The 14,252-nt window shown below is 49.0% G+C and overlaps 1 protein-coding gene across 1 annotated transcript; it reads right to left on the bottom strand.

Moving 5' to 3' along the window:
- Positions 1–455: 455 nt before the first annotated feature.
- On the bottom strand, positions 456–7,998 carry R3HCC1 (R3H domain and coiled-coil containing 1; the record flags this gene model as incomplete). The annotated part of the gene is made up of 8 exons (XM_081135479.1): positions 456–769; positions 1,754–1,849; positions 3,127–3,194; positions 4,491–4,660; positions 5,425–6,025; positions 6,773–6,910; positions 7,327–7,454; positions 7,879–7,998. 8 exons carry the CDS (start codon positions 7,996–7,998, stop codon positions 633–635), a joined length of 1,458 nt encoding a protein of 485 aa, XP_080991605.1. The 3' UTR covers positions 456–632.
- Between the last annotated feature and the right edge of the window lie 6,254 nt (positions 7,999–14,252).

Genomic DNA, 14,252 nt, shown 5'->3' with positions numbered 1-14,252 from the left:
GTTAGGGTACCTGACTTGTGAGGGAAGACTGCACAGGTGTCACACAACAGGTGACAGGCTCTGTGCAAAAATGATTTCTAGGCCCAGCGGAATCCTCCACGCCAGTCTGGAATGACCAATTTCTTCAGCATCCAGGTCTAAACTGGAAGACAAACAGCACCCCCTAGTGTCCCACAGTTGATCATAGTTTGAAATAATCATAACAGCTTTTGTTGTTAATCCTCACTGGAGGATATTTTTTCCATTGTTTTTTTTTTTCAGAGAGAGAGTGTGAGGGGGTGAGGGGAGGGAGAGAGAAAGAGAAACATCAATTGGTTGCCTCCTGCATGTGCCCAGAGGGGGGCCGGGGATTGAACCTGTAACCCAGGTATGTGCCCTTCACGGGAATTGAACCCATGACCCTTAAGTGCACGGGCCGACCCTCTTAACTACTGAGCCACACCAGCCAGGGCAGATTAAAACAACTTTTAAGTTTTTATTTTTTCTCAGCTTCTGGAACTAAACCAAGCTAAAGCCCATGCCCCACAGTGACGCTGCAACGGGAATACAGGGCCATTCTGGTCTCCGTAAAGGCTTGTGGTGTTGAGGCACCAGCTTGTCATGAGGGTGTTGATCCAGGCTGGCTGGGCCTCTCAGGGCCTCGGGGAGGTAGGAGACTCAACAGCAGGCCGCTCTCTCTTTTTGTGTTGAAGTCCCAGGGCCCGGGCCACCAGCCTCCGGGCCACTGCTGTACTTGTCTGTGGTCTCTCCTTTGCCAGACGCAGGAGCTCTAAAAGGAAAGCCCCATGGGGTGGGGATTTGAATTCAAGGCCATGGCCACCTCCCCTCCCTGCAACACAGCAGCCTCAGAGGCCATCTGAGCCAACCTCTAAGACCAGCTGTGCCCACAGCCTGGCCAGATGCAGTGAGGGGGCCCACTTAGGGCTTCTGGGTCCTGCCCTAACCCTGCTACCTCTCTGTGCCCTCCCTGTTTCTCCACCTGCACAGTACTCCTCCCTGCTTTGTAGGGCCATTTGGGAGGGAAATCACCATGTCAGGATGGGACACCTAGAGCTCTTGGACAGACAGGATATTTATAGTCCCCAAAAAGTAAGGGGGAAAGGTCATATGATCCACGAGAGCATGGATGGCATCAGCAGACCTCTTCTGGGCCAGTTTTTCTGGCCACTGCTTTGCAGCCACAGAAAACTGGCCTCTAAAAGTCCCCATCATGCTTTCTGGAAGAAGAGCGAAGGGGAGGAGCTATCATTTATTTGGCACCTTTTGTGTGCCTCTCGCCTCTCCTGGCAGGTCTTCCAGGCCCTTTAATCCATGCCTGTAGCATAATCTGTATGATCTGCTTAGTTTATAGAGAAAGAAACCAGCTGACAAACAAGAGGTAACTTACTCAAAGTCAATTTAAATAAGTGACAAAGCCAGGATCACACGCAGTGAGGACTCTTTTTACCCCACTGCACAATGCAGTTCCTAGGAACTTGCAGAAAAGACCAAGCTTCTCCCTGAGCAACACCCAGCAGAGGTGTGAACAGGAGGGCAAGCCCTACACAGAGGAGCTGGCACACAGCCCTTTCTGCTGGGCCCTTCCGTCCCAGGGCGTCCCCAGACACGCAGTGTGAGAGGAGCACCCCACTGGCCATTGAGCCCGGGGGTCCTAAAGCAGAGAGCTGAACAAAGGGGGCTGAATCACAGAAAAGGCCCCACGGCCTAACCACCCACACACAGCCTCCCCAGCGAGACACAGCCACTCCCTTACTTGGCCTCTGCAAGGCTTTCAGCTTGGACTGCTTGCTTCCCTGCATGAGGGGCCGGATCTTGAGCCCTGAGAAATCCTTGGTCAGGGCTTCGGCAGCTGTGGAAAGAAAACAGATCTGGAGCCATCCTCTCCTCTTCCTGGTAAGGCCCCCTCAGGGCCCAGGAACACACACGCCACCCAAAACGAATGCAGCCGCTTCATGCACCCATTCAAAGTCCTGGGACAAGGAAGCCTGGAGGCCACTGTGTCATCCGCCCACCCTGCCCCCAGCCCCACATGCCTGCACGGGCCACCTGTGCTCTCAGAAGGAAAACCCGCAGACTCCAGCTTCCACCCTCCGCCCTGGGCTGCTCAGGAGCACAGCAGAGGCAGCCTCCGCCTTCTAAAGCCTGGGGACTTCAAACTGTACCCCTCCCCTGACTCAAGACCCTCCCGGGGCGCACACCCTCACTCTGAGTTGTGCCTGAGCTACTTACAGACAGTATGTCAGAGCCAGGAGGGGCTTCATGTCCAAGCCACCCATTTATAGATGAGGAAACTGAAGCTAGGGCATGACCTGCTCACACCACACAGCTTGCAGAGCACACAGGCAGCCCTGGCCAGGCCCTGCCCAGTGTTCCTTCTTTCCATAGCTCCAGGCCTTGCCTCCCTGCCTCCCTTTCAGTCAGCTCCCACTCTGGGGTTGGAGCCCCCACTGTACCCCGGGCCTCTGCTCCCTAAACACCACCCCCTTTCCCTCAGGTTCTCTTGAGGACGGAGCCCACACCAGCTATGGCCTCTCAGCTTCGGCATTTGGAAGCCCAGCCAAGAGGGGCAGGAGTGTTACTCTTCATAAATACACCCAAAGTGAGCAGTGGTGTGACGGGGGCGGCCTAGGAAAGTGGCCAAGAGGGAGCAGGAACACTGGAGTGACAGGAGGCTGGCTCGTGTCCCCAGCTTTGACACTGAGGATCTTCATAACCTCGGTCTCCCCATTTAGAAAATAGAGGTGACCTGACCCACTTCTTGAGGATATAATAAAAACGGAAAAGAACGCGTGTGCTTGAACCACACGAAATGGCCAGTATTTGAACACTTTTGACCTATAAAAACAGTATTTCATATTGTTTCATTTAATGCGTGGAAGTGCCTAGGGCTTGGCCTGTGACATGTGTTCAGTGTCACCTGAACCCGAAGCCTCTGGACTGAAGGACTAACGTGAATAGGACAGGCTGTGAGCTGCTGGCCCAGAGCCCTCTGCCCCTGGACTTCTGAATTAGGTGGGCTGGGAGGGGGCTACAACCTGGACATGGATGGTCTGCATCAGGGAGACCAAGGCGCCTTCCCTTCTCAGTGACAGAGGAAGGGCCCAGCCCACCGTGAAGCTGCATTACCTGAGGCTAGGCAGGGAAAGACGCCGAGAGCATGCGTGTCGTCCACCCACTGAATCTTGAACTCCTCCCTGAGACGGGGAAGAGACGGCAGAGTGATTAAGAAAGCAAATGGGCAAAACCCTTTGTGCTAAAAGAAGTCCCCTCCCACCTCCAGTCCTCAAACACTAGGAGCCCAAGACAAGTTCCATCTCCTCGGGGAAGGAGACAATCACCTGCAACAGACTTTCTCTGAAGACCATGTGTTTGGCTTCAGAAAGACAGGAATCAGTCCTGCTGATCAGGTGGGCCCTCATTCCTAGGTCTGAAGAAGCCCGGACTAAAAGAGCTCACAGAGCACACCACCAAGGGAGATGGGGGCTCCTACTGGCACTGGCACAGCCAGGCCAAGGGCGTGGGGTCTGCGGCTGGAGACAAAAGGGTTATGTGGTAGGGACAAGGGACAGGACCTAAAATATGCTTGTTTCTGTTCCTGCTCCTGCTCAACTTTCTTCCCACTGCTCAGGAAAGCAGCACTGAGTTTGAGGGCCAGGAGAGGCCCAAAGCAGTGCCGCCCACCCCCAGCTCCTCTGCGGGCACTGACTACGCTGGCTGAAGAAGTCACGGGTAGCCCTGGGTTGGCCACCTTCAGGGGTCGAGAACAGGTGAGCCCCTCGTGCCCCACCAGCTGCCCCTCCAGCTCAGACTCCAGGAGGGCATGGGAGGGCTTTTGCAAAGCAGTCAGAAAAGGGGGCCATGAAGAAAGGGGATTTTTAAAAGCCTACATAGGAAAAGAAGAGTATTAAAGAAAGAAAAGTGAACATTAAAGAAAAGAAAAAGAGAAAAGACAAGTTGGACTTAAGGAATTTGGGGGAACAGAAGTCTTTCCTTCAGCATATCCCTTCGGCTCCCATCTCCACTCCGACTCTTCCCAGGACATCCACCTCAGCACCCCCAGAGGTGGTTCCTGCACGGAGATGGCCCTCAGTCTGTCGACTGATTGGGTGGCTAGGATGTGGAACAAGGGTTAGGGGTGGGGGGTGGACTGCCTGCGTCCTGCATCCAGACAGAGGGTCCCACTGGGGCCTGGCAGGCATGCAGGGGCAGGATGGAGGTGTGCGTGCACCAGCAGGACCAGCTCTAGGGCCTCAGGAACAGGCCTACAACCAAAAATCGCTCTCCTCTTCCCCAGTCATGGCCAGTAGGCTGAACTGCCCAGAAGTATGGAGCCCAGAACAATGGCATCTACTTTCTGCCTTTCTTTCTAGATAGCTAGGCACTTGGGAGAGGGGCAGGCAGGTATACCCAACCACAAAGGGATGTCCTAGCTCCTCTTAAGAGGGAGCACCCTGCTTCCTCTGCCTCCCCGAAGCCTCGCCTGTACTCACTGGAACTCGGAAAACGCTGCCAGCAGGTCCTCAGTCCTGAGTGTCGATTCAAAATCGTAGATCTCCACCACGTGGGCAAAATCCTGCTCTCCGGGCAGCTCCTCGAAGAAGGATGTGTCCACATGGACCTTCTCTACCTGAATCTCCTTCTGGGTCAGGTTGTCCATTATCTGGGTGAGATTGTGCCTTTTAGCGAGAGGAGCTCTGACACAAGGCTCCACACAACTGCTTTCAAACAACACACAGAGTCCTGCGGGCTTCTGGGTGCGCAGGGGGAAGAGTGCTAAGGGTGAGTTCCCATGGGAGCCAGAGCTGTAAGAGACAGAGCTAGGCAAGTCCATGATCTTTCCTTCCCTCCTTAATGATGTGATATTAAGCAAGTCTTTCTGGTCTCCATCCTTCATCTATAAAATACCAATAAGACACCTGCCCTCCAAACTGAACACCACAGTCTCGGGGGGAAACACAGTTCCAAGGAAACAAGGTTTGTAAGACAAAGCTTCAGAAAGAAGAATAATTTTCATGACCAGCATCTATAGGCCCTCACAAAGCAAGTCCACATACGTCCTATCTGTGTTACCTTGGGAAGGATGTATTATCATCTGCTTTTCAAATGAGGAAACTGAGACTCAGAAAAGCAAAATGACTTGCCCATAGTCAAATGGCTCCTACGTGGTTGAGCTGGGACCCAAATCCACACCCCTGACCCAGTATCCATGAGCTTCCTCCCCTCCACTGTGTCAGTCCTGACTCCTTTGGGCAAAAGTCCCATGCTTTCCCCCATGTCTCCCAAGGGACCCCTATCACCCAACACACAGCCCTGCTCGGCCAGCACATGCCCAGCCCCTCCATACCACAACCTCTGGTCCCTTCCACCCAGAACTGCACCCACCTCACTTCTGCCCTCCCTTTTCCGGGCTTAAGAGCTCATCACCTCCTGCAGCAGCTCACTGTAATCTTCCTGGGAGAAGCTGCCAGGCCCAACTTCCACCTCTTCCTCTTCCTCCTCTGCTGCCAGGCTCTTCTCCAGCTCACTTCCATTCCCCTCTTCCAAGTCCAGCTGCAAATTGGGCAAAAGCTGTGTGACCTTCTCCAGGCTGTCTCTCATCCCTGAGTGGCTCCTGGGCTCCGAGGGCTCAATGCTCATTGGGTCCAGCAGCTGCTCATTCTCACAATGCTGGCCCGAGCCCTTTAGGTCCTCTGTTGCCTGAGTCATCAACACAGGGTGTTCCAGATCAGAGCTGGGGTCCCCATCACCAACATCTCCAGGCTCTTCCTGGAGGCTGCCAGCAAGAACATCAGCCTTGTGCCCCTGGGTAGGGGTTAGCGCCCATTCTTCTTGCCTGCGCAGTACCCGAGGCACATACAAAGCCTGGTCGGGCTTGCGTCCTCGATGCCCCCGCCCCCGGCCTGCCCGAGCCCCTCGGGGACCAGCAGCCAGTCCCTGGTTTGAGGTGGGCCAAGGACCTCGGTACTTGTTAGGGTGAGAGGCAGGAGGGCAGCGGGGGCCAGAGAGTCCATCAGAACTGGGCGACCTGAAGCAGGAACAGAGAAGGTGATCAGAGCATGTCTGCGCCCCAAGGAAAATAATTTACTGGAGCTACCTGCCTTTCAGAAATGAGGCCCTCAAGTCAGCATTAGGCAAAACACAGCGCCAGAATAACCCTTGAAAATACCTTAGGAAGGCATCATAGTGGAGGAGGAATGCTATTTCTAAACTAGCTAAAGCAGACCAACGCTCCCTCCAGTGTTTAAACTGAGTTAGAGATGGCTGAACCTCCAGTTACGTACTAGATAAATACTTGCATTTAGGGACTATGTTATTAGAAAAATATTAAACACGGTTTGATCCCAGGTTTTGGCAACAACAAAAAAATCAAACACTAGGCTCACAGTCATTATAAGACCCTGAGAGATGCACACGGAAAGAGGAGTGAAGGCTCAGATGTGCTTCTCACTTTCATTCCATGGCCTCAGGGGCCAATGCTCCGCGTCATGGGCAGACACCCTCTTTGCTTAAACTGCTGTCTCTTTCTTTTGGCCCAACATGTATAGTTGAATTTGCTAAATGAACTCCACAAACAATGCACGTCTACACCACTACTGAAACAAAAGGCAGCATTGACTTTAAGCAACTGAGGCTGGGGATAGAGGTAGCAGCCTGGGGGCTCCCCACCCTAATTTCCTGACAAGCTCTCCCCTCCCAGGAACTGACCAGATCACTCACCTGCCCACACCAACAAGGGACTACAGAGAGCCCTCGAAGGCAGTAGGATACACACCTGACGTCCAGGTGACAGATCACTGTCCTCCTCTTCCAGCCTTCCCCAACAGAGAAGCTGCTCAAAAGATCAAAATTCTCTGCTGTCCTGTGGATCAGGTACCGAAGGCGACTGGAGAGTGGGGGGAAAAGAAGTACCCTGGGAAGGGGCAGAAGGAGTGCTGAGCAGGAGCTCCAAGTACAGCCTCTGAGGCCTGACCCCCACCAGGTGCACTCTCGGTTTAAAGGTGGCTTAACATTAGGCTCCCTCTGCCCCTTTGAGTCCCAGGCTGAGTGCAAAGGACCTGAGCATAGAGGTTATCACAGGGAGTTACTGGTCCCATCCCCATTCCTGGGCTGGGGCCTTCAGTCTGGAGGTAATGCTCAGAATTACACAGGAAAAATATAGCTGGGAGAGGCCAGAGAGCAGATCGTTAAACCTAAAGTCCAAGGTCAAAGGCAAATGCAGGCCATTTACCCTGGATGCACCACTGGGGAAGGGAGCAGAGGGGGCGAGGTGCACCCTGCCCTACCTAGCAGCAGGGCGGGCCCCTCCAACACCTCGCTCCAGCTTACTTTGACAGCTGCTTCCCCAGCAGGAAACGGTCCAGCTCCTCCTGGACGCGGTGCACAAAGTCATTTTCGGTCGGGGAGAGGAAAACGCCATCCAAGCAAAGATGGGCCAGGGTGATAGGTGGGAGAGCCTGTGGGGCAGAGGGCCAGGGCCGGGGTCAGAGCACAGACCGCAGCCACTCCAGCACCGCGGTGTCGGTGCTGCAAGGGACTCAGAGGCACCGCGGTCCAGGTCTCGCCTCCGACGAGAGAAGCAGGCTCCGAGGTGGGGAAGGGACGTGCCCAGGTCTCCCGGCACAACAGCGGCTGGGCATTGGAGGGGTTCCTGGTCCCCGCTGGAGCACGCTGCCCCCGCACGCGAGCCCGACGTTTCGGGGCCTTTGTGCCCCAGTCACCGCCCCCCCCCGCCCCAAGCTCACGGGGTCTTGGGCTGGGGCAGAGAGTCGGAGAGGCCGGGGCCGCCTCCAGCCTTCTCAGCGGGCGCCGTCGGCCCTCCCCAGACGCGGAGCTGGCGCGAAGGAGGCGACCCGCTCCATCCCCGCCCGCCGCACTCACCGCAGGCCCCCGTCGTGCCACTGCCCGCTGAAGGATCCCCAGAAGGCTGCGCGCCCCTTCGCGGCTCTCGCCAGGGCCTCGGCGGAGGCGCAGCGCCACCGCGCGGCCCGGGGGAGGCATCGCAGAAATAGAGGGCATGTAATTGATTTATTACCCAGGAACGCTCACTGGGTCCTAGGGTCAATTAAATCCAGCCAACACTTTTGAGTGGCACCTAAATAATAGGTAGTGTGGGTGCCAGATTTTGGGCTCATTGTTTCTCTCCCTGGGAAGTGACAGAGTAATAAAGAGAAAGGAAGTTTCTGGGCGCCAAGTATTTCTCTCTTTTTCCTTTGTATTGAATTTATTGACCCTGGTTAACAAAATTATACAGGTTTCAGATGCACAATTCCACATCATCTGTACACTGTATTGTGTGTTCACCACCCCAAGTCTCCGTCCATCACCACTTATCTCCCCTATCCCCCCCCTTCACCACACTGTTGTTAGCTGTCTATGAGTTTTTTCTACTTTTTTTTTCTCAATCCCTCCACTCGCTCAGCCCCACCCCCACCCCAACAACTGTAAGCCTGCTCTCTATCACTCTGTCTCCATTTTGCTTGTTAGTTCATTTAGTCCATTAGATTTTACATATGAGTAAAATCACATGGTACTTGTCTTTCTCTGACTGGCTTATTTCACTTAACATAATGCTCTCCAGGTCCATCCATGTTGTTGCAAAGGGTAAGATTTCTTTGTTTTTTTAATTTGTTTTAAAATTTTTTATTGTCTTGAGAAACGGGAAGGAAGAGAGAGAGAGGGAGAGAGAGATCGATTTGCTGCTCCACCCATTCATGCATTCATTGGTTGACTCTTGCCTTTGCCCTGACCTGGTTGAGACCCCGAAACCCTGGCATACTGGGTTGTTCCAACCAACTGAGCAACCTGGCCAGGGCAGTCAGCTTCCCACCAACAGTGCACGAGGGTTCCCTTTTCTCCACATCCTCACAAACACTTGTTGATTTAATGATGATAGCCATTTTGACAGTTGTGAGGTGATATCTCATTATGGTTTTAATTTGCATTTCTCTGATTAGTGACTTTGAGCATCTTATGTCTATTGCCATCTCTATGTCCTCTCTGGAGAAGTGTCTATTCAGGTCCTTTGCCCATTTTTTTAAATTTTTTTAATTTTTAAATTTATCTTTATTGTTGAGAGTATTACAGGTGTCCCATTCCCCCCCCCCCAACTGACGCCCTCCACTTTGCTCCCACCCCCTCCCCAGGCCTTCACCCCGTTATTAACTGTGTCCATGGGTTATGCATATATGCATATAACTTCTTTGGTTAATCTCTTCCCACCCTCCACCCCTCTTCCCTCTTTCCTCTGAAATATGATCGTCTGTTGCATGCGTCAGTGTCTCTGGATTTATTTCATTTGTCAGGTTCTTTTGTTCATTAGCTTCTTCTTAAAGAAGACCCTTCAACTTTTCCTGTAGTGTTGGTCTGGTGGTGATGAACTCCTTTAGCTTTTTCATATCTGTGAATCTCTTTATTTGACCTTCAATTCTAAATGATAGCTTTGCTGGGTAGGGCAATCTTGGTTGTAGTTCCATGTTTTTCATCACTTTGAATATTTCTTGGCACTCCCTTCTGGCCTGCAAAGTTTCTGTTGAGAAATCAGCTGACAGTCATATGGGTGTTCCCTTGTAAGTAACTAACTGCTTTTATCTTGCTGCTTTTAAGATTCTCTCTTTGTCTTTACCTTTGGCATTTTAATTATGATGTGTCTTACTGTGGGCCTCTTTAGGTTCCTCTTGTTTGGGACCCTCTGTGCTTCTTGGACTTGTAAGTCAATTTCTTTCCCCAGGTAGGGGAAGTTTTCTGTAATTATTTTTTCAAATAGGTTTTCAATTCCTTGGTCTCTTTCTTTCCCTTTTGGCACCCCAATAATATGAATGTTGAACCTCTTGAAGTTGTCCCAGAGGCTCCTTATACTATCTTCATATTTCTGGATTCTTTTTTCTTTTGTTTTTCTGGTTGGGTGTTTTTTGTTTCCTCATGTTCCAAATTGCTGATTTGATTCTCAGCATCCTCTACTCTACTGTTGATTCCTTGTAAATTATTCTTCATTTCAGTTCCTGTAGCCTTCATTTCAAATTGGTACTTTATGTTATCAATTTTCTCAGTTATTTCCCTAACAGTCTGCTTAAGCATCCTTATGAACAAAATTCTGAACTCTGTTAGCTTGCTTGGATCTATTTCATTTAGTTCCTCTTCTAGAGATTTCTTCTGTTCTTTCCTTTGTGACATGTTTCTTTGCCTCCCCATTTTGGCTGCTTCCAGGTGTTTGTTTCTATGTATTAGGTAGAGCTGCTATGTCTACTGGAACTTGTAGAGTGGCTTTGTGTAATAGGTGTCCTGTAGGATCCTGTGGCTCAGCCTCCCCAGTCAACTGAGCTGGGCCTTCTAGGTGCTCCCCTGTGTGGGCTGTGTACACTGTCCTGTTGTAGTTGAGCCTTGGTTGCTGTTGGCATCACTGGGAGGAATTGAGCCCCAGGCCAATCAGCTGTGAGGACCAGCTGCAACTATAGCCAAAGAGCTGCTGTGCTGGAGACACCCCTATGGAGCAGGACTTACTTCAGTGGAGCTTTGGTGTTCACCAAGTGTGCCCCTTGAGTGTCACTCGTGGATGTGGTACAGTTGTAATCCAGCGTGGCCGAGTCTGACCACCAGGTGCACTGTCTCTGGGGCCTCCAGGGAGGTGCAAAGTGAGCCTCTGTCAGTGCCTTGCTCAGGGCCACCCAGCATGAGCTACACAGCAAACAGTAGTTGGCTGCTACTTGTGCTGGGCTTGGCATTGTCCAGGAGAGGCCAAGCTATGAGCCAATGCAGGCTGCCACTGGTGCCAGGCCTGGGGCCACTTACCAAGCTGTATGGGGTCTGCTGCTGCTTGTTTGCGAGATTTTAGTTAAGTCCTAAGCATGAGGCTCAAGAGGCCACTTGCACAGAAAAGCCCCTGGAAATGGCCTGGATGAGCTGCAGGTGAGGAGGGGCGGGGCCTCTGGGAATCACAGGGTGGGGCCAAAGGCGTGAGTCAGGTGCTGGCGATTCAAATATGGTGCCTGCCTGCTGGCTGTGTGTGGGGAGGACTCCCCACAGGAGCAATGGCCTCTGCTGGCCCTTCTGCCTAGGAGAAAGCTGCCCCTCCAGCTCTCGCCCCAATTTCAGGCAGGTTAGTTCCTCCCCAAGAGTCCCAGGTTCCTTTCAAGCTGCTGCCCGGTGCTGGGCTCAGAGGGAGCGCGTCTGAGTCCGTGCGCGGACCCTTTAAGAGGAGAGCCTGGGGCTCCCGCAGCCTCTTCAACCCTCAGGGACAGTCCCTGCTGGTTTCACAGCCTGGAGTTGTGGGGGCTTCTCTTCTCGGCCCTGGAGCCCTGGGCTGGGGGCCTGCTGTGGGACTGGGACCCCTCGCTCTTCTGGGAAACCCCCACCGCCGAGATGTCCCTCCCGGGTTTAAATGGCGGCACCGGGTGTGGGCCCGCAGCGAGTCTCTGATTCAGCCTGGATCCACCCGAGTCTCCGCCCCTCCTACTGGTCTCGGTGCTTCTTCAGTTCCCTGGTTGTGGGGCTTCTGTTCAGCCAGATTTCAGGAAGCTCTGAGTGATGGTGGTTCTGTATTTTAGTTGTAATTTTGACATGGTTGTGGGAGGCGGTGGGTTCAACTGTTACCTACGCCACCATCTTGTTTCTCCTGCCCATTTTTAAATTGGATTGTTTGTTTTTTGGGAATTGAGTTTTGTAAGTTCTTTGTAAATATGGATATTAATCCCTTATCAGGTGTATTGGTGAATATGTTCTCCCATTCAGTGGGTTGTCTTTTCATTTTGTTGATGGTTTCCTTTGCCATGCAAAAACTTTAGTTTGATGTAGTCCCATTTATTTATTTTTTCTTCCATTTCCCTTGCCTGAGGAAATATATCAGAAAAAATATTGCTATGAGAAATGTCCAAGATTTTACTGCCTATTTAAAGGATTTTTCTTCTAGGATTTTTATGGTTTTGAGACTTACATTTAAGTCTTTAATCTATTTTAAGTTTATTATTATGCATGATATAAGAAAGTGGTCTAATTTGTTTGTTTTGGCACATATCTGTCCAATTTTCCCCAAACCATTTATTGAATAGACTATCTTTACCACATTGTATGTTCTTGCCTCCTGTGTCAAATATTAATTGACCATAAAGGCATGGGCTTATTTCTGGGCTCTCTATTCTGTTCCATTGATCTGTATGTTTGTTTTTATGCCAGTACCATGCTGTTTTGATTATTATGGCCTTGTAGTATAGTTTGATATCAGGTAGCATGATTCCTACAACTGTGTTCTTCTTTCTCAAGATTGCTGTGGCTATTCATCTACTTTTGTGGTTCCATATTAATTTCTGGAATATTTGTTCTAGTTCTGTGAAATACACCATTGGTATCTTGATAGGAACTGCATTGAATCTACAGATTGTTTTGGGTAGTATGGACATTTAATGATGTTAATCCTTCCTATCCATGAACATGGTATATGCTTCCACTTATAGTATCTTCTACAATTTCCTTCTTCAGTGTTTTATAATTTTCTGAATACAGGTCTTTTACATCCTTGGTTAAATTTATTCCTAGGTATTTTATTCTTTTTGAAACAAATGTGAATGGGATTGTTTTCTTAGTTTCCCTTTCTAAAAGTTCATTATTGGCGTATAAAAATGCAACTGATTTCTGGATATTTATTTTGTATCCTGCTACTTTATTGAATTCATTTATCAATCCCAGTAATTTTTTGGTGGACTCTTTAGGGTTCTCTAGATACAATATCATGTCATCTACAAATAATAAGTTTTACTTCTTCCTTTCCAATTTGGATGCTTTTTGTTTCTTCTTGTACTCTGATTGCTGAGGCTAGGACTTCCAGTACTATGATGAATAAGAGTGGTGAAAGTGAACATCTCTGTCTTGTTCCCGATCTTAAAGAAAATGCTTTTAGTTTTTGCCCATTGAGTATAATGCTGGCTGTGGGCTTGCCATATATTGCTTTTATTACATTGAGGTATGTTCTCTCTATCTTCACTTTGCTGAGTTTTTATCACAGATGGGTGCTGGGTTTTAACGAATGCTTTTTCTGCACCTATTGATATGACCATGTGGTTTTTATACTTCATTTTGCTTATGCTGTGTATCATGTTTATTGATTTGTGTATATTGTACCAACCTTGCATCCCAGGAATAAATCCCACTTGGTCATGGTGTATGATCTTTTTAATGTATTGCTGAATTCAGTTTGCTAATATTTTGTTGAGAATTTTAGCATCTGTGTTCATCAGGGATATTGGCCTATAATTTTCTTTCTTTGTAGTGTCTTTATCTGGTTTAGAAATTAAGATAATGTTGGCCTCATAAAATGAGCTTGGGAGTCTTCCCTGCTCTTGAATTTTTTGAAAGAGTTTGAGAAGGATAGGTGTTAGTTCCAGAATGTTTGATAAAATTCACCTATGAAGCCATCTGGTCCAGGCCTTTTGTTTGTTGGGAGTTTTTAAATTACTGCTCCAATTTCACTAGTTGTGATGTGTCTATTCAGATTCTCTGATTTTTTTCTGATTCAGTTTTGGAAGATAGTATGTTTCTAGGAATTTATCCATTTCTTCCAGATTGTCCAATTTGTTGGCATATAGTTGTTTATATTTTTTTACAATCTTCTGTATTTCTTTGGTGTTAGTTGTTACTTAACCTCTTTCATTTCTGATTTTATTTATTTGGGTGATCTCTTTTTTCTTGATGAGTCTGGTTCAAAGGTTTGCCAATCTTGTTTATCTTTTCAAAGAACCAGCTTTTAGTTTCATTGATCTTTTGTACTGTTTTTTTAAAGATTTAATTTTGTTTATTTGTGCTCTAATCTTTATTATTTTCTTCCTTCTAATCACATTGGGCTTTGTTTATTGTTCTTTTTCTAGTTCCTTTAAATATAAAGTTAGATTGAGACTTTTCTTGTTTCTTGAGGTAGGTCTGTAATGCTACAAATTTCCCTCTTAGGACTATTTAAGCTGTGTCCCATGGATCTGGGGTTGTTGTATGTTCATTTTCATTTGCTTCATGGTATCTTTTGATTTCTTCTTGATCTCATTGTTAACCCATTCATTGTTTAGTAACATGTTATTTAGCCTCCATGTGTTTGTGTGTTTTTCAGTTTTTTTCTTGTGATTGATTTGTAGCTTCATACCATTATGGTCAGAGAAGATACTTGATATGATTTCAATCTTCTTAAATTTATTGAGACTTGTTTTGTGTTCTAACATGTGGTCTCTCCTAGAAAATGTTCCATGGGCACTTGAAAATAATGTATATTCTGCTACTTT

The sequence above is a fragment of the Miniopterus schreibersii genome (genome assembly GCF_964146895.1).
Source record: "Miniopterus schreibersii genome assembly, chromosome: 4".
Taxonomy (NCBI): domain Eukaryota; kingdom Metazoa; phylum Chordata; class Mammalia; order Chiroptera; family Miniopteridae; genus Miniopterus; species Miniopterus schreibersii.
The sequence above is the reverse complement of the archived record's forward strand: the minus strand, read 5'-3'. Positions and strand labels throughout refer to the sequence as shown.